The sequence below is a fragment of the Chanodichthys erythropterus genome, chromosome 20 (genome assembly GCF_024489055.1).
Source record: "Chanodichthys erythropterus isolate Z2021 chromosome 20, ASM2448905v1, whole genome shotgun sequence".
NCBI lineage: Eukaryota > Metazoa > Chordata > Actinopteri > Cypriniformes > Xenocyprididae > Chanodichthys > Chanodichthys erythropterus.
Genome location: NC_090240.1, coordinates 13,569,726 through 13,591,549, shown reverse-complemented (window position 1 = coordinate 13,591,549; position 21,824 = coordinate 13,569,726). Strand labels below are relative to the sequence as shown.

The 21,824-nt window shown below is 36.5% G+C and overlaps 1 protein-coding gene across 3 annotated transcripts in view; it reads right to left on the bottom strand.

Moving 5' to 3' along the window:
- nkain4 (sodium/potassium transporting ATPase interacting 4) overlaps window positions 1-21,824 on the bottom strand; it is a 103,195-nt gene that overhangs the window by 5,256 nt on the left and 76,115 nt on the right. For 2 of the 3 annotated variants that reach the window (XM_067372468.1, XM_067372469.1), the window contains exons 5-6: window positions 14,553-14,613; window positions 1,637-1,721 (exon numbers count right to left, since the gene is read on the bottom strand). In XM_067372468.1, coding sequence (XP_067228569.1) covers window positions 1,637-1,721; window positions 14,553-14,613 — 146 coding nt within the window. The remainder of the gene's footprint in view (window positions 1-1,636; window positions 1,722-14,552; window positions 14,614-21,824) is intronic. The other variant, XM_067372470.1, reaches the window with a different exon arrangement.

Sequence of the window (21,824 nt, the reverse complement as noted above, 5' to 3'; positions counted from 1 at the left end):
ACACACACACACACACACACACACACACACACACACACACACACACACACACACACACACACACCTGCTGGGTGATTTATTAAACTCCCTGAGACTGTGAAACATCTAGAGACAGGACAAGTACTTCTCTCATTTGCAACTAGTCTGATTAAACTGTCATGAAAAATGTCCCCGGGGCAAATATAATGTGTTTAGCACCTCCATGTGCACATATCGAGAAGGCTTCTTCTGCACACACTCATTACGGATCCTGCATAATTTAGGACTTATTGAAATGAGGCCAGGCCCAGTCTCAGAGGGACCACTGCACTGATCCATATTCTTCTTATGAATAGATAAAAACACAGAAGATCGAGGTATATACAGGTAGTATGCAGAAAGGAGATCACACGCCTACAACTCTGAAATAAAAAACATTTTCCCCAGACTATAAACACATCATTAGAACTAAACCACAAAAATGACTTGCTCCACAACTCTCTAGCTTGATGAATACGTCACACACATTTACACTTCCATTTTCAGCAGTCCGACCCTCCAGTCGCAGTGAAGTAACACAAACTATTATTTCTTCAGAAGATGCTATTTTTCTAGCTGGCACATAACTAATGATAAAAGTATGAGGAAAGTCGGCCAAACATTGTGCCGCTTCCAGCTGCAGCGTTTAAAACAAGAACTGACATTATGGTTTTGCAGCACATAAACATTGTGCTGACGTCGTTCTCTTGTTAAAAAATGAGATCTGACCTGGAATCACATCAACAGACTGCCACTTTTTCATGTCACACTTATAGAGCTACGAATAACCCACATGTAATATTTGCCAATAACAATACAAAAAATGGTTCTAGTTGATATAAAAGCTCCTTTACTGTTGGATTTAGCTGCAGACAGTTTCACTAATCCCTCACTGGACAAGATCAGAATGCTTAATGAATGGACTAATTAAGAACTTACACTAATTAAAAGAAAACTAACTTTAATTAATGCTTCAGATAAGGGGCAAGCAGGGACAAGTGTGAGAGGATCAATTATATTTAACTCACACACAGAACATGTGATTGTGACACATTCACACATTCTTCAAAATAAAGGTTCTTTATTCACATCAATGGTTCATGGAAGAACTTTTAACATCTTTCCCTTGAACAAAAGGTTCTTTATAGTGGAAAAAAAAGCTTTTTTAGATGATTAAAATGTTCTTCACACTAAGAAAATAATGGTTCATTTAAGAACTGTGCACTGAAAGGTACTTTGAGGAAACAAAAAGGTTTTTTCTATTGCATCGCTGTGAAAACCTACTTTTGCAACCTTTATTTTTAAGAGTGCATACACACATTTCGCTTTTAAGAAAAAAGAAAAAAAGACTTCTATATTGTTTTTATTATGCCTTTAAATGTAACTAAATGTAACATATTAACTAAAAATTTAGATTTATTATTTATAATTTATACTGCTTTTATTTCATTACATGCTTAATTATCATTATATGCATAATTATCATCATAATTATCATTAATGAATCGATTTTCAAACGGATGACATTTCTAATTGTCCACAAGGGTAAGTTTTGTCAGATTTTGCTTGCACCCACACACACACACACACACACACACACACACACACAGGTACTTACTGATGCACGGGCTTTAACAGAAGATGAGATGGTTTCTCATTGACATGGTAGAGTGGGAATGGGTCAAATCCACCAATAAAATCAACTGAAAACCAAACAAAAGATGAAATTAAAGAATGAAAGAAATGAAACCGGAAAATGAGCCATGAAGAGAACAAATGAAACATGAAATGATAATCACTTGATATAAAAAACCATGAACAGACATTATGCATGACAGAAATATGAATCAATGTGAACATTAACACTGAAATACATGACAATTTACACAAATTAGACAATTATTAACAATGAACAGCGTCTCATGAGATTCGATATGCTCTCTCTCTTTCTCTCTCTCACACGCACACACACACACGCACGCACGCACACACACACACACGTTGGGTTTCCATGTTTTATGGAGAATTTTCATAGACATAATGATTTAATATTGTACAAAACTGTATATGCTATCCCCTAACCCTAAACCTACCCATCACAGAAAACTTTCTGCATTTTTACATTTTCAAAAAACACCAGTTAGTGTGATTTATAAGCTGTTTTACTCATCGCGACCAAAAAATGTCTCCACAAGAACAAGGATTTCGGATATTGCCATTTTTGTGGGGACATTTTTTGTGTGTGTGGTCCTAGTAATTTGATGTGAAGGTAATATAATACTAAGTATAGTGTTATAAATGATATTGATGACTGTTAAAATGCGTCATCACAGTCTGTGAAAAGGGTCTATTCACTGTTACTCTCTCTCACATGCACACACACACACACATTCATATTTGTGAACTGTGGGGACATTTCATAGGCGAAATAGTTTTTATACTGTACAAACCGTATTTTTTATCCCCCTTACACCAACCCTACCCCTAAAGCTACCCATCACAGGAAACTGTGCACACTTTTACTTTCTCACAAAAACTCATTCTGTATGATTTATAAGCCCTTTGAGAAATGGGGACATGGGGTAATGTCCTCATAAGTCACCCTCTCATTGTAATACCTGTCATACCCATGTGATTATACACATTTGTGTCCTGATATGTCACAAAAACAGCCTCATTCAGACTCCACACAAGTCTCTCATTTCTAACTTATATACAGCAAGAAAAAAGAGAGACTCTCCCTGCGTCCCAATTCCAATACCTCCTATTTTAAATATAAACAAGTCTGAGAGATTAAAATGAGCCCCAATGCACAGTAGGTTGAAAACAGTGTGTAAATGATGTATGATTTCTGCTGGGAGTTTTGAAATATGCATCTGTTACCCATAACCCACTGCACTACAAATGTTTGTGAGTTAAAGAGACAGTTCACCCCTAAATTAGAATTCTCTCATCGTTTATACACCCTTATTTATTCCAAACCCATTTTAATTTCTTTATATCATGAACAAAATGGGTGTTCTTGTACATACAAAGAAATATATATGTGTAATAATGAAGGCAATGACTTTAGATGTTAACAAAGAAAAAAGATGTGCGGTATCAAGATCAATACGAGCACACATTTTAGTGTATACTTACACTACGCGTGTTTCAGCTGTGACTCATGAAAGCACAAACAAACATTTCAGTCAATCCATAAAAGCACAACAGAAGGCAATCTCAGGAGCAATTTCACCTCTATGTTTACGCACACTGAACATACAGCAGGCCTGATAATAGCAGAGCTGGTTTGTTTATCATAAACGACAGGCTTTGAGCTCATAATGTGTCATTAGCGTTCGCAGGATCCGTGCAGCTCCAGAGACCATGAGCTGCGCTGCTATGTGTGGAATGCTGGGAAGGCAGGAACAAATGGGACGACTTCACTCGTACTTACAGTGTGAAACACACATCCAGGGCAAACAACCACTGAGATTTTACACAGTACAAGCCACTTTCAGGTGTTTATGGTGAAATATGAATTATACGGCTATCCAAAAATTGTGTCTTTATACACATTCTACTAACTTTGTACACATAAGTAACACATTTGCAACTGCATGTCAACTTATTAACCTTAACCTAACACCTAACCCTAACCTAACAGCCTAAAGAGAGTTAGTTGACATGCAGTTGCAAAGTTGCTTATAGCTAGAATGTCTAAAGCGGAACATCCAAATAAAGTGTAACCCAAAAATTTTTACCAAAAAAAGTGTTGTGAAAACTAAACATGATCAAAGACTTTAAGACAATACAACTTACTCAACAGCAGTCATGACAGCCAAAGGCACGCACTACCTAATAAAATAAAATAAAATAAAATAAAATAAAATAAAATAAAATAAAATAAAATAAAATAAAATAAAATAAAATAAAATAAAATAAAATAAAATAAAATAAAATAAAATAAAATAAAATAAAAAATAAAATAAAAGATCAATTTCTAACACATAAAGGAACAACAATTATAACATTTAATAATAGAAGTAAATTAAGCTATGAACAAAAAAAAAAATAATTTGCAATGCAATAATTTCACACAAGAGAATGTCAGTAATGAGTGATGTACTTTTTAATAATTAAAAGTAAAATCGCAAATTCATTACTGTATTGTCAGTGGATGTATTTTAGCAGCCGGGGAGAATTGTGTGATATGATTAACTATACTGGTTTCTAGCAGTCATAAAGACTTCTCTCCTGTGGAGACAGTTTCTGTGGTGGAGAAAGCGGCATACAGACAGATAAAGCTGAGGCGAAAGGAGGAGGGGAACTATAGCACAACTGTTCAGAAAAACGTACCCGTGGTCGCAATTCATTTTCAAAACGAGAGGTGGGTGGAACGAATAGCAGTCACAATGCTTTGAAAATGCTTCAGTTGAGTGAGAGAAGTAGACTGTGGGTCTGAGAGCCATTTAATGTACAGTACACTGCAAACCCTAACGCTCAAAATACTTCATTGGTTTGAGTAGGACAAACTTAAACTGAACAAATTAGTTCAGTTAAATTAACTCTTATGAGTATTTAGACCTTTATTTTTCTTTTGAGTTCACAGAACTGATATATTTCAAGTAAACTGAACTGTTTTATTGTTTTGAGTTGTATGAACTCATTTCTTTTAATTTAGACTAACTTAAGTTTAACTGAATCTGGGCTGGGATTTCTGTTTTGCACAAGATTAATGTTAAGGGAGATTTAGTAGTGATTAATGTTTTGTTATGCTAATTTATAAGAGTTTCTGTTAATTTGGGTTTTTGGAGAGTTACCATCATGGTGACAAGTAACACATGTGACGAGCAGCGCATGTGGCTTGGTTTGAGAGCAGACAAGTTACATGTTTTAAGCTGATGCACTCATTCAGTAAGTGTTATACCATGGTACTGTTAACATGTTAGCAAAATTTGCAGTTGGCATTTTTTGTATTTTCTTAGGGTTTACAGTGAAGTAAATAACTTATTTGATTTGCAAGAACTCAAAATAAAAAAGTTAATTAACTAAATATTTTATGTTAATTAACTAAATATTTTAAATATTTTATTATTTATATTCTATATTATTTTATATTCTATCAAAATGTATGAGTTCGCTAACTCAGTACTTCAAGTTAGGAGCAGTTAACATGCATGAGTACTACAAACTCAAAACTTGATAGTTCTGCTTACTTAAAATACTTTTTTTTTGAGTTAGCCCAACTTATTCAGGGTTACAGTGTATGAAAATGGATATTCCTTTTGAAATTTGTGTGATTATTACATTATTTGTTTTTTTTTAAAGATTAGAAACTTAATAAATCAAGAACATACCATTCAAGATTTTTAAAATGTTTTTGAAAGAAGTCTCTTATGCTCTCCAGAACTGCATTTATTTTATTGGAGTAAAAAACAATATTGTGAAAAATTATTACAATTTAAAATAACGTTTTCTTTTGTATTATATTTTAAAATGTAATTTATTCCTGTGATCAAAGCTGAATTTTCAGCATCATTACTCCAGTCTTCAGTGTCACATGATCCTTCAGAAATCATTCTGATATGCTGATTTGCTGCTCAATAAACATTTAATGTGTACAATATTTTTTTCAGGATTATTTGATGAATAGAAAGTTCAAAATAACAGCATTTATTTGAAATACAAATATGTTTACTTTCACTTTTAATGTATTCTTGCTGAATAAAAGTATTAAAAGTATCTTTACTGAACCCATACTTATGTATTCAAATAAAAAGCCAATGAAAAATATAACCAATGTTTATTTCATTCACATTAACTTATATTATGGCATCTGCTCTAATCAATATCCATTGGAAAATTATTTTCTTTCTTTCTTTTTTTTTTTAGTTTGCGGTTAGTCTGAGGTAATTATAATCATCTTTATAAACAACAACAACAACAACAACAGAATAGTATAGTGTATATAGAGTCTTGTGCTGTGTCCGAAATCGCACCTATACCCTTAAATATGGCACTATTTGAGGGGACGGCCATTTGTAGTGTCTGACCGTAGTGGACGTTATCAAGTGCATTCACCCAATCCCATAATGCACCGCAATAACGAGTGTACAACTGATGTACACTCAACGGAATATAGATTACCCATAATGCACTGTGAGAGTAGTGCCGAATAAATTCCCACGTCTGACCAGAAGATGGCGCCCACAGCCGAATCATCTAACCATCCATTTTCCAAACCGCTGGTCCAATGTGGGTACAGTGTAATATTCCTTTTTAATTGATTATTAAATAGTTTAATTAAGGTTTACGCATGCTAGTTTCCATGACAAAGATAAATCCTTTCATTTCTACTGGAGCTGCAAGTTTGCAAAGCTTCAAATCATTATTAAACAGCAAGTACAAACTATACAAAAGCAACAGCCCTTCCAGCTCCTTCAAGGGGACTATATGTGGACTAGGGAATAGTGAATGAGGGATTTTGAACACAGCCTTGGTGTCAGTTTTGCTTTGCATCACAGGTAGAGATCAGACAGAGCTCATGCAATAAGACAAATCCAGCTCTCACATAACAAATTCTCTTTGACTCTATACTGTGTGTGTGAGTGTGTGTGTGTGTGTGTGTGTGTGTGTGTCTCCACCATCTCTCTGTTCTGTGTCCTGCTTTTACCTGTCTCTCTCTATCTCTCTCTCTGGATAGTGTAACACACATTGGGGAAACGCTCACACTAACGTTCAGCACTACACTATTCTGACCCACTTTCATAAAAACCAGCTCTTTTTTGAGTCTGCATAGGAATCTGCTCAGCGCTGATAACCAACCAGACACTCGAGGTGCCACACACATTCCCTCTCTCACTGATGTCGAGCCAGGCTTGCGTTTTCTTTTGGTAAAGGCAGGATCCGGGCTTAGATCAGTACCCAAGAGCCCACGCGTCCCTGTAGCCGGTGGCTGGGCCGACCTGTCCGCTGTTATTAGATTAGATTCACACAAGTGACTGCTGCTGCTTTTAATGAGCCAACGATAACAGTGGGACCGCGACTACAAACTAATTATGGATGCAAGTCATTTAAAACAGAAAGAAAGAGCGAGAGAGATGAGAAAGAAGGGCGAACAAGGTAGAAGAATAATCAATGATAAAAATGAAGCCTGACACATTATTATTCAAATCACCTGGGAGAGAGAGAGAGAGAGAGAGAGAGAGAGAGAGAGAGAGAGAGAGAGAGAGAGAGAAGAAAAAGAGAGGAACAGAAAGAGGGAAACTTCAGAGGCAAGGAAGTGCTGTGGAGAAAATTAAATCCTCCACTTCCAATGAGCGTGTAAATGAACCACACACAGCTTTGCAAATACAAAATAGACACACACACACACACATCCTCGTACTTCCAACTCCAACGTAGCACGAGGAAAGGAAAAAGTTCTTTAGCCTAAAAACTTTATAATCAAATTTCCCCACAACCCAAAGTTAACAATCATTTCCTAAGGTACCTAAAATATGTATTTTAGAAGAAATACAGTATCTAAGGTAAAGTTTATGCTGTAATGGAACATAACTGGGATGATAACATGAAATGGTTTAATGAGTTTTCCTTCCTGACATATTTTCATTGAAATGTTCCACATTTTTTCAATACCCAAAAGTCTGTAATTTATATCACAGACCTGCAAAACCACACTTGACAGCTAGTTCCACGTATGAAAGCAACAAAGACACTTTCAAACACTTTCTAGCCACTTCCTTTGCAAGCAATTGATGCTGGGAAAGCTATGAAATGGCAGCTTGTTCTACTGCCGCCTGAAAATTGTTATTACGTGTGATAAAAAAAACAGCATTTATCAAACTATTATGTTATAAAATTATCATAATAAAATGAAAGTGTTATTTGTTTACTACAAAAATCACTTATTTTAAATCAAATCATTTATATCAACCTATAATGAACAAATTGATTTACTAAAATGAATCAGACATTTTGTCAAGCTACATGCTAATGGTTAGAAAAAGTAGTCTGATACTTATCCATCTTATTTTTATCAACACAGAGGTAAGTCATTTTCTGTGAATGTGCAATACTTACAATTCATTAGCCTCTATAGCAATGTTTATTTTGACAGCAAATTTTGTTTTAGTTTTAGTCATAGTCTTTTGACTAAAATGCCATTTAGTTTTAATCATATTTTAGTCATCCGAAATTGTGTTAGTTTTAGTCTAGTTTTAGTTGACTAAATATCATAAGATTACAGTACAGTCAACTCAATGTGAACAAACAAGTGTATTCTATGACAAAGATTGGTTCAGTCACTCCATATGTACTTAATAGATAATAAATAATGTTTAAATTGTGGAATTTTACTAAGTACTTGCCCATTTCATTGTGTTCGCTGTGCTCTTTCCAAGAGAGCCCACCCACATTCTCTTCTGATTGGCTGTGGTTTTTGATTGATTTTATCGATTCTCATTTTTGCATCACGTCTAGTGTGGACAGTCAAATTGCTTGTCGCTGGAATCTTCGCTGGTTAGGACACAGTGTTACAGATGTGGAACGACATGAGGCTGAGTAATTAATGACTGAATTTTCATTTTTGGGTGAACTAACCCTTTAAGAAGAATAACAAAGAGCAGTAAACAGTAGAACTATTTGCACAACAAACTAGTATAATTAGGATTATGATAATGAATTATAATAAAAATACCAGTTTGCATGCAATATCTAATTTTACAGCTAAAATAATTGGAAGCGGCTAACATGCATTCAAGTCAAAAGCAGCCATGCATTATAACTCCTACGTTATTAAAAAAACTGTGAATAAAGCTACTGCTAAACAAAGGTTATGCTAAGTACTGAAAATGTAGTTAAATTACTTACTTTCCAACTTTCTTTCTTGTTTGGAAAAGGAAATAAAAAGAGCATTAGCATAACTGAACACCTGAACTAACTACAAACCAGATTCCAAAAAAGTTGGGACACTGTACAAATTGCAAATAAAAAAAGTTTCAATAATTTGCAATAATTTACAAATCTCATAAACTTATATTTTATTCACAATAGAATGTAGATAACATATCAAATGTTGAAAGTGAGACATTTTGAAATGTCATGCCAAATATTGGCTCATTTTGGATTTCATGAGAGCTACACATTCCAAAGAAAGTTGGGACAGCTAGCAATAAGAGGCCGGAAAAGTTAAATGTACATATAAGGAACAGCTGGAGGACCAATTTGCAACTTATTAGGTCAATTGGCAACATGATTGGGTATAAAAAGAGCCTCTCAGAGTGGCAGTGTCTCTCAGAAGTCAAGATGGGCAGAGGATCACCAATTCCCCCAATGCTGCAGTGAAAAATAGTGGAGCAATATCAGAAAGGTGTTTCTCAGGGAAAAATATCAAAGAGTTTGAAGTTATCATCATCTACAGAGCATAATATCATCCAAAGATTCAGAGAATCTGGAAAAATCTCTGTGCGTAAGGGTCAAGGCCAGAAAACCATACTGGATGCCCGTGATCTTCGGGCCCTTAGACGGCACTGCATCACATACAGGAATGCTACTGTAATGGAAATCACAACATGGGCTCAGGAATACTTCCAGAAAACATTGTCGGTGAACACAATCCACCGTGTCATTCACCGTTGCCGACTAAAACTCTATAGGTCAAAAAAGAAGCCATATCTGATCCAGAAGCGCAGACGTTTTCTCTGGCCCAGGGCTCATTTAAAATGGACTGTGGCAAAGTGGAAAACTGTTCTGTGGTCAGACGAATCAAAATTTGAAGTTCTTTTTGGAAAACTGGGACGCCATGTCATCCGGACTAAAGAGGACAAGGACAACCCAAGTTGTTATCAGCGCTCAGTTCAGAAGCCTGCATCTCTGATGGTATGGGGTCGCATGAGTGCGTGTGGCATGGGCAGCTTACACATCTGGAAAGGCACCATCAATGCTGAAAGGTATATCCAAGTTCTAGAACAACATATGCTCCCATCCAGACGTCGTCTCTTTCAGGGAAGACCTTGCATTTTCCAACATGACAATGCCAGACCACATACTGCATCAATTACAACATCATGGCTGCGTAGAAGAAGGATCCGGGTACTGAAATGGCCAGCCTGCAGTCCAGATCTTTCACCCATAGAAAACATTTGATGCATCATAAAGAGGAAGATGCGACAAAGAAGACCTAAGACAGTTGAGCAACTAGAAGCCTGTATTAGACAAGAATGGGACAACATTCCTATTCCTAAACTTGAGTAACTTGTCTCCTCAGTCCCCAGACGTTTGCAGACTGTTATAAAAAGAAGAGGTTATACCACACTGTGGTAAACATGGCCTTGTCCCAACTTTTTTGAGATGTGTTGATGCCATGAAATTTAAAATCAACTTATTTTTCCCTTAAAATGATACATTTTCTCAGTTTAAACATTTGATATGTCATCTATGTTGTATTCTGAATAAAATATTGAAATTTGAAACTTACACATCATTGCATTCTGTTTTTATTCACAATTTGTACAGTGTCCCAACTTTTTTGGAATCAGGTTTGTACGATAGTGAATCAGCTGAAGAACATGTTCATTCTAGAGAACATTTCATTGGACAAATGGGCGATTGTAATTCGAGATTGTAAATTTTTATATGCTCACATGTGCTAAAAGTTCATTTTGCACTAACAGACAGATGGCCTCAAAACTAACAGGCATAAAAGCCACCAAACAGCCATTTTGATTTCATGTTGTCTTTAAATGCTCTGGGTTATGAATCAACCTTGAAGCAATAAAATGTTCCTCTGCGCACTTATAATCACTTTAATGTTGGTCAATTTGTCAGAGCATAAATACAGAGTTCACCCGAGCACATGTGCACTGCCTATAAAACACAAAAACACACACCACCTCCTGTTGAGTGATGAAGCTCAAGGGTCATCAGAAGACAAAGACAAACAGGAAGTGACTGTAAAGGATAAAAGTGGATTATTTCAGTGCAGTCAGCGAGATACAGCCCTACGGGGAAAGTTCAATGGTGGTAAACCAAAGAACAGTATCTCCTACTTTTCTGGAACAGGGGAAAGCATTAATAGTCAGTGGAGGGCTAGTGCTTAGCCCATACAAACAGGGCAGTGGCTTATCTCATCCCCTGGGCTTCACTCTGGTCCTCTCCCACTTAGCCTATTCTGCCAAGAGCAAATATGCACTGTTTATGCACTGAAAACTATATATATATATATATATATTTTTTTGAATTTATGTGCATTCCCATGGACCTATTCAACAGTCAGTACTGGAAAGCACTTTCCTTATCTGGCAAACTCTAATCAGATTGGCTATCTTTGTCTGTACAGACATCTTCCAAGAATTTTACACACACACACACACACACACACACACACACACACACACACACACACACACACACACACACACACACACACACACACACACAGAGTCGCTGGGATGGTACCTTTTCAGGTGATGAAAAAGGTTTGAGTTTTCCGCCTTGGTTAGAACTGACTGACCACATATTTTGCAGAGCACCTGCGCCGCTTCACATGGAACATGTTTTTGCATTCCACTGTAGGACTTTCATTGTTTTTCTATATAAACACGCAATCATTGCACTACTTTCCTATTCCAAACACACACTAGACGGATGTGTTTGACCGTTGCATGTTTTTGCATTCCACTTTCATTTCACTGCGCAACGGTCAAACATGTCTGTCTAGTGTGTATTTGGAATAGAAAAGTAGTGCAATGATTGCATGATTATATAGAAAAAAAATGAAAAAGTCCCGTCTTTTGTAACATCCTGTGCATGACATGACTTTCTAAAAACATGGCGTTCAAGTTAAAAGAATTGGATGAGTTGGATTCTCATGCTAAACATGGCCAAAGTTTCAAAACACGAGTTGACTGAGTATTTCTGTGCCAAAAATTGTCTTCCAAATTACAGGATTCTGGGTCTTTTTTTCAAGTATGGGCCTGAGTGACATAAACGGGGGCGGAATTCCTTGTATGGGCACTTCTCCTGGAAGAGCGCGAGTGCATTACATTGATGCGCTCTCGATATTTGTTATTAAAATAACCATAGAAACTGATAGTTTCAATCACTTTTTTTATTGGTTAAAATGAATGGAGAATATCTTGTGTTTTTTGGGCTGTTCGAGTCCTCAGAATCGGCACTTATGGTTTTATAAACAAGGCCCAGTTCTACGCTGGATTTGCAGATTGTTTGAAACTGAAAGATGGAGCGGTCACAGCGGTAATGATCCCGGTCATAAGTCGGAACCGCAGGTGGTGAGTAAAACTGCATCAAATGTCTGTTTTGTTGGCAATAGGCGCCTAAGTGCAAATAATGTAAACAACACAAATGTAGTGAATTTATAAATTCATTATTCATCATCATTCATTATAGTGATTCAAAAGTTATCCAGGGATAATGCGATGGTGCATTGTGTGTGTTTAAATACATCTGATCATACTATCTCTACACAAAAGCGGAGCGTACTCGTCACTCTTTAGCTCCACTCACACAGCACGCCTCCAGGCGCTTGGCTGTTTTCGGAAAGACTCAGTACAGCGTATGTATCTTTTATGAATATGATTAAAAGACATTTTTTGAGATATGAAGGATGCACTACTACTCTATAGATACTCAAGATCAACATGAGATTGGCAGAAACTGTGTGTGATACCCCCCTTTAACAAAAGCAAATGTGAGATAAAAACACATTTGCTGAAGCAACCATGCTTCAGTTTTCTTCTGGTGTTTGAGCTCTTTTATCATGACTCTTGTTTCAAGAGACTCACCATAAACTTGAAATTGCAAGTGCAATGCTGTACCAGGGGAGCTACTGAGCAAGTTTACTCTGAGACTCACATATGGTGCTGATTATGTGATGCAAACGTCAGAACGTATTAGTTTACAAAGCACTATTATAAAAGTGTTTTGAGGTCAAAACATAATACTGTGGAAGGAACCGCACAAGAATAAGTCTTTTTAATCGAAAAGGAATCAAATTCTAGTGTTCATTTCAGCGTAAAACTGTAGTGTATTATATGTACATCAGTGGCGTGCAGTGGTGCTCTGAAATGAGGTGGCACATTTTTTTTTATTTTTAAGAATCATTGTAAATTCATGTGCATTACTCTTAAAGTTGACAAATCTTCCTTGTTAAATGAACATTACAGTATATCAAAAAAAAAAAAAAAGAAAAAGAAACCAAATACAACTCCATTTTGTAATTTTACATTAACAATGCAATGTTCTATTTATCAAAACCAAGTCAATCTCATCAAGCATCAAGTGTTTTAAGCATTTCTACATTCATTCCAAAATAATAACTAAAGGCAATAATAATTTAAACAATATATTTTATTTGTTTATTGCGGTTTTTCTTTTTAATTGTCAACCTAGAATATTTTGGATCATCAGTCATGCTCCATTAACACCGTCTGTCACAGACACGAATTGCATTTTTAATTTCACCAAGCTGATTGCACTAAAAAACCCCGCAGTAATCATGCTTTCAGTCCATTTCAAGTTTGATTTTGACGTAACATAAAGTAGTGATATATCTAACTGGGTGATCTGTTTACTTACTTTTCGATTAGTCTTCCGATTGACGCCTTCATTTGTTCAGTCAAACCTACGCGCGGAAAGCGCACGTCAACGAGAGGCGGGATTTATCGCACAAACCAATCATATCCAATCATAACCAATTACATCCAATCATAGCGCGATGGAGACATTGCCTCCTCTCACGTGACTTTCCCCCATTCATTCTCAATTACCCCCCACAAAACCCACCGCACGCCGGGGTTCAGATGATTTTCTATAGATTCCTATGAGAGGAAAGGGAGGCATGACTCCTCTGTGTAACTTTACCTGCGGGTGTCGCTGTTGGGCAGTGTTCCTTAAGAAATACACGTGACTTGCGCTCTTTTTAATGTCATAATTTGCAATATTTGTGTTGCCTCCCTTGCCTACTCTGAGGAAATGCCCCTGATGTACATATACATTTTTGGAGTTTTGGAAAAAAAGTTTTCATTGAGTCTATGTTGCAAACACATTTTTACAATTGACGTCCACACAAACATGTAGGCACACTTACACACACACATCATTTTATAAAGCGAGTTGAGTAATACAGTGTTTCTCACAAAGTATATCTGAGTATATCTTCCTATGGACCAAAATGTTTTTTTACATCAATATTTCATATTCTTCAACATTGATAATTCATATGGTTTAGATATAGTCTCTCAAAACAAAGCTAGGAGGACACAGAGCCTTCATCTCCTGAAGAGTACAATCAAACAAGGACACTTCTTCATAATAAAATTGATAAATGATCTGTTTTAGACACTTGAACAAGAAAGAATGTGTTGTTTGGACAGACTTACATTTTTTCTCTTATCTCTCTCTCTCACACACACACACACACACACACTTTTTGACCTGAGCAGGCAGATATCAGCCACAACAGCAGAACTACTGCCAAGCAGACAGACGGGCTTGATGGGAGATAAGAGAGAGACAGTGAAGATACTCACAGCTGTCCTCCTCCTCTGTGATGACACTGATGACGTAGCAGGCGTAGATGAAACCCAGCAGCTGAGGAGACAAACACAAACACGTCAGTGTATTGACTGAGACAGACAGAGAGATGAGAGACACAGCAATAAGAGTGGAAAAGAGAGGCAGACATGCTCATCTTTTCACATTTCACTTTCAGCTCATGTCTTCACCTGATGTCAGAATAACTAGATTTTTACATTTTCTTTGTTTGCCTGTGCCAGTGTAACCTTCACGATTCTAGGGCAATGTATGTGGTTACTAGGGTGTTGTTATTTGTTGTTTACTGGCCCAAGTCAAAAGAGTCAAACCTTATCGGTGCGTCCGAAATTACGCACTGTTTGAGTAAGTCCTACATTTGAATTATAACTTACTTAGCGACCGTTAAAGGGATAGCTCACCCAAAAATGAAAATTTGATGTTTATCTGCTTACCCCCAGTGCATCCAAGATGTAGGTGACATTTTTTCTTCAGTCGATCACAAATGATGATTTTTAACTGCAACCGCTGCCCTCTGTCATTCAAATCATTGCAGTAGATGGGAACTTCATCTATAAGAGTGAATAAACATTGCTTAGACAAATCCAAATTAAACCCTGCGGCTCGTGACGACACATTAATGTCCTAAGACACGAAACGATCGGTTTGTGCAAGAAACCGAACATTATTTATATCATTTTTTAACTCTAATACACCACTATGTCCAACTCCGTTCAGCTTCCTGTTAGTGAGGTCAAAAAACGCGTTCTGAAGACGGAAGTGATGTCTCGCCCATATACTTCAATGAGCGCGAGACATCACTTCCGTTGTCAGAGCGCGATCAGACCTCACTAACCTGAAGCTGAACGGAGTTGGACATAGTGGTGTATTAGAGTTAAAAAATTATATAAATACTGTTCGGTTTCTCACACAAACCGATCGTTTCGTGTTTTAGGACATTAATGGGTTGTCACGAGCCGCAGGGTTTCATTTGGATTTGTCTAAGCAAGGTTTATTCACTCTTATAGATGAAGTTCCCATCTACTGCAATGATTTGAATGACAGAGGGCAGCGGTTGCAGTTAAAAATCATCATTTGTGATCGACTGAAGAAAAAATGTCACCTACATCTTGGATGCACTGGGGGTAAGCAGATAAATATCAAATTTTCATTTTTGGGTGAACTATCCCTTTAATAAAGAAAGTTCTATATAGTATGTAATACAGATGTACTACATCCGCCATGTTGTTACGGTCAAGTGACCTACCAGTGTCACTGGTGTCGCTTCACTGTCATTCAAAAATCCCCTCCCATGGCCTCATGGGATAGTACAGTGTCCATCGTTTGCGCTCTTCAGAATCTCGCCGGAAGTAGTACGATATCCGGGTACTATTCGCCTACTGTTTTTCGAACAATATGTATTCGTTTACATACAACTCTGCTGCCATACTGTTTTTCGCATGCTATATAGTAGAGAAGTATTTGATTTCAGATGCAGCGCATGTCACCACAGGTTTATATTGTCCAACATGACAAGAACTTTTGAAAATATCTCCTCAAATTGCTTGTGATGTTCTTTATTCGTCACTTTCGATAAAAAGCATTTAAGAAATTAAAAAAAGTAAATGATGTGAGGAGTCATTCATTTCTAGGGCTGGGACAATAAATCAATGCATCTTGATTCATGGATCAATTCTGAGATTTTCTGAATGCATCACGATTCTCTCTCAAATCGATTCTGAGATTAGTTTTTAACAGCAGATGGCGCTCTAGACTAGTTTTTAACCACTTGCTCAAATGCTCACGAAGAAGAGCGCTGAAGAGCAGTGTTGCCAAGTCTGCAGTTTTCCTGTGGAATTGGGCTACTTTAACTGTGTTGCCGCAGATTGTTTTTCATGTCCGCGGGTTGAAGCGACCCCAATAATGTGATATTTATCCCCTGGAATGCTAATTTTGCCAGGGGAACCTTGGCAAAAAAACGCTGATTTTTACTGAGGGACCCCCTCTGAAATGTGATTGGGCTAGTTTTGAGAGGCAATTGGGCAGATTTAGTTGTGAAAACCTGACAAGTAAGGCTGCACAATTTATCGCACGATATGAAAAATAACATTGAACTTGAACGTGATTATCGCTTAAAAGTGATTCTTAGTGCAATTTGGAAATCGCAAAGGCTGCAATTATTTTTTTATGCGCAGCTTGTCAATGAAGTATGGCTCCGAATGCTAATCCATCTGAAAGCACTACCGAGTTTGAATCGCTAATAATGTACATTTAAAAAAAAAGCAACATGCGTCAAACATCTTTCCAGACACGAGAAGCATTTATTAACAGCTTGTCCAACAAAAGATAACATTTAATAACATGTTTTTACTCCAAACTCACTTCATAACAACAGTTGAGCAGTCGTGTGTTTATTATCATGTTTAATCAAAGCGTTTCAATCTTCTGTTTATTCAGCTACAGCGATATGACGCATGTTCTACACATCTTTTCTGCAGCAGGGCATATTTTGAGTTTCTGCGCAAGAGCACCCTCTGGCTTTCAGATGGAGAAGCATTTACTACTGATCACAGAGCCGTACAGCTCTGACAAGCTGAGCATTAAATAATCGCAGCCTTTGCCCTACCGGCAACCCAGCTGAAGAGCGCTTGTGCGTTCGGCTGAGAATGTACTTTTATGACGCAAGATTAATGTAAACAGCCCACTGCAAACACCCTTGTAATTCTCTTTTAGAACTTTATGAATTTATTAGAACTTATTATTTTATAGAAGGTTCAAGTGGTGTGTGTAAGGAATCGGAAGCAAGCAGAGTACGTGTGTTTCGAAACCATGCAGTGCCATATGCTGTTGAAAAATAAGCTCAGGTTTGATTCGAGAGAGAATCTCGATGCATTTGGAAAATCTCAGAATTTGCATCGATTTTTTGTCCCAGCTCTATTCATTTCCATAGCACAAACAGTGCGCCGGGAATAGTTACACACCAGAGTTTGATACTATGGTGTTAGGGGTTTGTTCAAATCCCTAACCATAAGTCTGTGCAGCAGGAATGGCAGGAACATCTTATAAACCATTCATTATGAGAAACACATGGCTGATAATACATTACTCAAAGAGACATTAGAGAGAGTTTACGAGTCCTGTGCCAAGTGAACAGGGGATGGGTATGTGTGTGTGTCGATGACGGGCATATTGAAGGCAATGGCAGTGCCACAGAGGCAGATGGCACAGCTCTGCATGAAAACACACACAGGGCAAACTCAACTCCCAAAGAGTGGCACTATTCCAAACCAATTAATCTGTCATTGGGCAGACGGCCCGGCATACACATACCTTGAAAAAAATGCATGCAGTGTGTTTGCATATGAACAAGAGAGAAAGAGAGAAACGTTTGACAAAAACTTAAATGCCCAAATGAGAGTCTATGAGGCCCGTAAGAGGCTGAGAGCAGGTTTGTGCTAGTGAGACACACAGCTGTTACTAGTGATCTCTCTCTCTCTGTCTGTGTGTGTGTGCGCAGGGCAAGGTGGTTCAGACCTCCAATCAGCTTCTAATACACTGAAGGAGTTGCAAAATACCAATTGCATCAGAGGAAACGTCAACAACCAGACTGCCAACTGCAGGGGAGAGCTGGCTTGATCAGCATGTCGACCTTGAAACCATTTGAGTGGATCCTTATGTTGAGGGAATTTTAAGACATTCAACTTTGACTTCAATAGACCTGCAAGGTTTGTGCTAGTCAATCTGGTATTTGAGCCATTATTTTACCACCCCAAAGAAACTAATTTGCTCTTGGTAGATTGTGTTGGTCATTATGGGAATGTACTTTAATTTGCACGTCGTCAGTAGATCACGTGCAGAGTTTAGTAAATCTGGCCCTTAATGTTTTTGAAAGAAGTCTCTTCTGCTCACCAAGGCTGCATTTATTTGATCAAAAATACAGTAAAAACTGTAATATTGTGAAATATTATTACAATTTAAAAGAACTATTTTCTATTGTAATGTATTTTAAAATGTAATTTATTCCTGTGATCAAAGCTGAATTTATCATCTTCAGTGTCACATGATCCTTTGATTTGATACTCAAGAAACATTTCTTATTATTATCAATGTTGAAATCAGTTGTGCTGCTTCTTATTTTTGTGGAAACGGTGATTTTTTTTTTTTTTTTTTTTTCAGGATTCTTTGATATTCATAAATGTCTTTACTTTTGACATTATAAATATTTTCACTGTAACTTTTTTAATCAATTTAAAGCATCCTTGCTGAATAAAAGCATTTATTTATTTATTTATTTTTTAAATCTTACTGACCCCAAACTTTTAAAAAGCAAGTTATTTGTATTTTTACAAATATATTTTTATTGCAATGTGCCCGGGTCCAGATGATCAGCCTGTTTTTTATTATTATTATTTAGTGATAATAACGGTCTGATTGTACATTATCACTCACTTGTTCCATACCAGAACAGTGCTGTCTGAATCAGACTGTAGAAGAGGCTATTTATTATTCAGATATAAAATATTAAATCTTTAGTTGAAGAGCTCTCTTACTCTGAGACCATGAGACAAAAGTAACCCAAATGTAATCAATTCAAAGCAAATTCTTGCTCGGGGCATCTCAGGTGAAGGTGAAAAAGACAGAAAGAGCAGCTCTCCACCTGAGACTTGACCACTCATAAGCTCAGATCTAGTGCACGACTCAAAATCTCCTTAATTATGGTCATTAAAAACCATAAGCTATTTAAAAATCACAATCTTAAAGCCAAGACCCTCTGTTTCACTGTTTCAGGCCTGCACAATCACCTTCCTCTGCTGAAGTTTCTTTCTGCTCTCTGGTGAAACTCTTGCAAAGAATTTAACCTGTTTTCCCTCTGTAATATTAAGTGTCAGAGTTGACAGGTTGGTTTAACACTGCGTTTCATGGACTGGTCATTCAGGTCAAAGGGTAAAGTTGCAGTAGAGAGAGGAGGTTTCTGGGTCAGAGGCCTTCAACTCCCTTAGGGTGTTTCTCATGCCAGCTAATTCAACTTTCAATCTCTCAGTCTAGTCTTCATAATGCCTTTAATATGAATAGAATTATCTCAAAATTGTTTTTGTAATCATTGGGGAATTTGCCTTGAGAACTAATCCTTAAAACTCATTAAAAAATGCAATATAAAGGAAAATAAACTGGGTAAATTGTCTGTGGTTTAAAATTTTTAAGCTTGGGAATTCAGCCAATATCAGAGAAGCAAAGTCTAAACTGTCTTTAAAATGGTGCCAAAATTCTTAAAAAAAAGTGTTTATCATTTTCATTTTGCAATTAAAGACTACGTTTACACAAAACTGCTTTACTACTTAGTATTTTTATATACAAATGTTTTTTAAGAAATAATAGTAAATCATTATACATTTTCATTTTTAAGAATCTTAGACTTTCATTTTTCATTATGGATATATCATCCTGAAATCTTTCATAGAATATCAACATAATTATGAATTCAGAAACTAATTATTAATGTCTCTAATTAACAAGACGTTCCATGTGATGAATGTTCCCGAATGCAGCTACATAAATAGCAATGGATGGAAGTTTATAACCAATGACATGATGCAGAAAGAGCCAGAGAACGTGAGCTGATCTGTCTGTACGACTGACGGATCAAACGCTGCTCCTACATGCACACAACCTGGTTCTGTCATCTCAACAGTTATATAGCATTTCTGTCTGATCTGGGCTCTGGTACACAACTATACACCTAAATAATGCTTGCATATGCGGTGCCATGGAAATGAAATCTATATTAGGAAAAAAAAAAAAAATCACATCACAGATAACAGAGAGAACACTTGCAAGAACTTCTATACCATAAAAAGACAAAAGTGATGTTATAATAGCACACCTCTCCTCAATAATCTGTATGATTTAATGTCTGTAGCACAGACAGAAGTTTAATATTTAGTGTATGCAAAAGATTGGCTTATAAAACATCACTAAATCACCTTTATATAGTGCTTTATACAACACAGATTGCTTGAAAGCAACTTTACGGTGATAAAGAGGAAAATGATGATTCAATTAATTCATCCCATAATTATTCAGGTGAAATCAGTTCAGTTTAATTCAATACTGTGTAAAGTTCATTATTTGTGGAATGAGTTAATTTCATCTTTAAAGCAGCTCTGCAGAATACAGTGATATCATCGTCCAGCTCATCCAACAGTTCCAACCCACTTTTTCAGCGACGCTGGTTCCCGAAGGGATTTTCCCATAGGGATTTTATAATAGTCTTATTTAAAGAGATATAAGCCATGATCCAAGCCAGTCAGCTACGAGGTGAATCACAACACTCCAAATTTTGATTTGAAGCAAAAAAGTATTTGAAAACCGGACGAAAATACGTACTTAACGGCTTAAGCGAGGGAAAGAACTACAATCCCGTGAAGCATTGCAAACAGCATAATCGAATTAAAAACGATGGAAAAATATGAAACTACTCATTTACAAATGTTGATTATATGTATAAAAACAATATATTTTAGGTTTATTGCAAAATATGCATACAAACATTTCAGTATTTGAAGAGTGTAGGGACACTTTGTTTCATGAGAGAGAGCGGAGCTAAAGAGCTCTTTTGGCGCATTTTGCTCATTTCAACTGTAGTTTTTCTGCTGTAAAACATGATTATTTTAAAAATAAGTTTAAATAACACAAGCAGAAGGATTCAACAGAAGCAAATACCATCAATTAACAACCTCATAGCTCACAGTAGGTCTGTCTTTAAAAGTACTTAAGTTATCGTTCAAAATCCATCTCCCTATGGAGAAAATGAGTGGAGTTTTTACTTGCGGAACATGACTGTTGTAGTGTCAGTGCATTCTAGTCAACGGCGGTAAAGTTAGTTTAACGTTTGACATTCGTCAGACATTCGGTTTCATACCCAATTAAACTAAGCACATTTCACGTTTTCAGCCCAAACCAACTCAGATATGCATAAACAAATGTCCTTTGCATTGCACAAGGCTTAATTTCACCAAATAAAATATATAATAATTAGCCCTATAAATCAATTAAACAATTTAACTATATGACATTATGATATCAAACTAATGGTAAAATGTTCAGAAAAATATCCCCTTTATTGCACAAGGCTCCGTTTTTGGAATTAGCATTTCACTTATTTTATAATATTTTTATTTTTTATTTTAATGTATACAATACTGTAAATCCATTAAACCACAACACCATTTGACCTGAAAGTATCAAACCAACTGTAAATTACACAGAATATT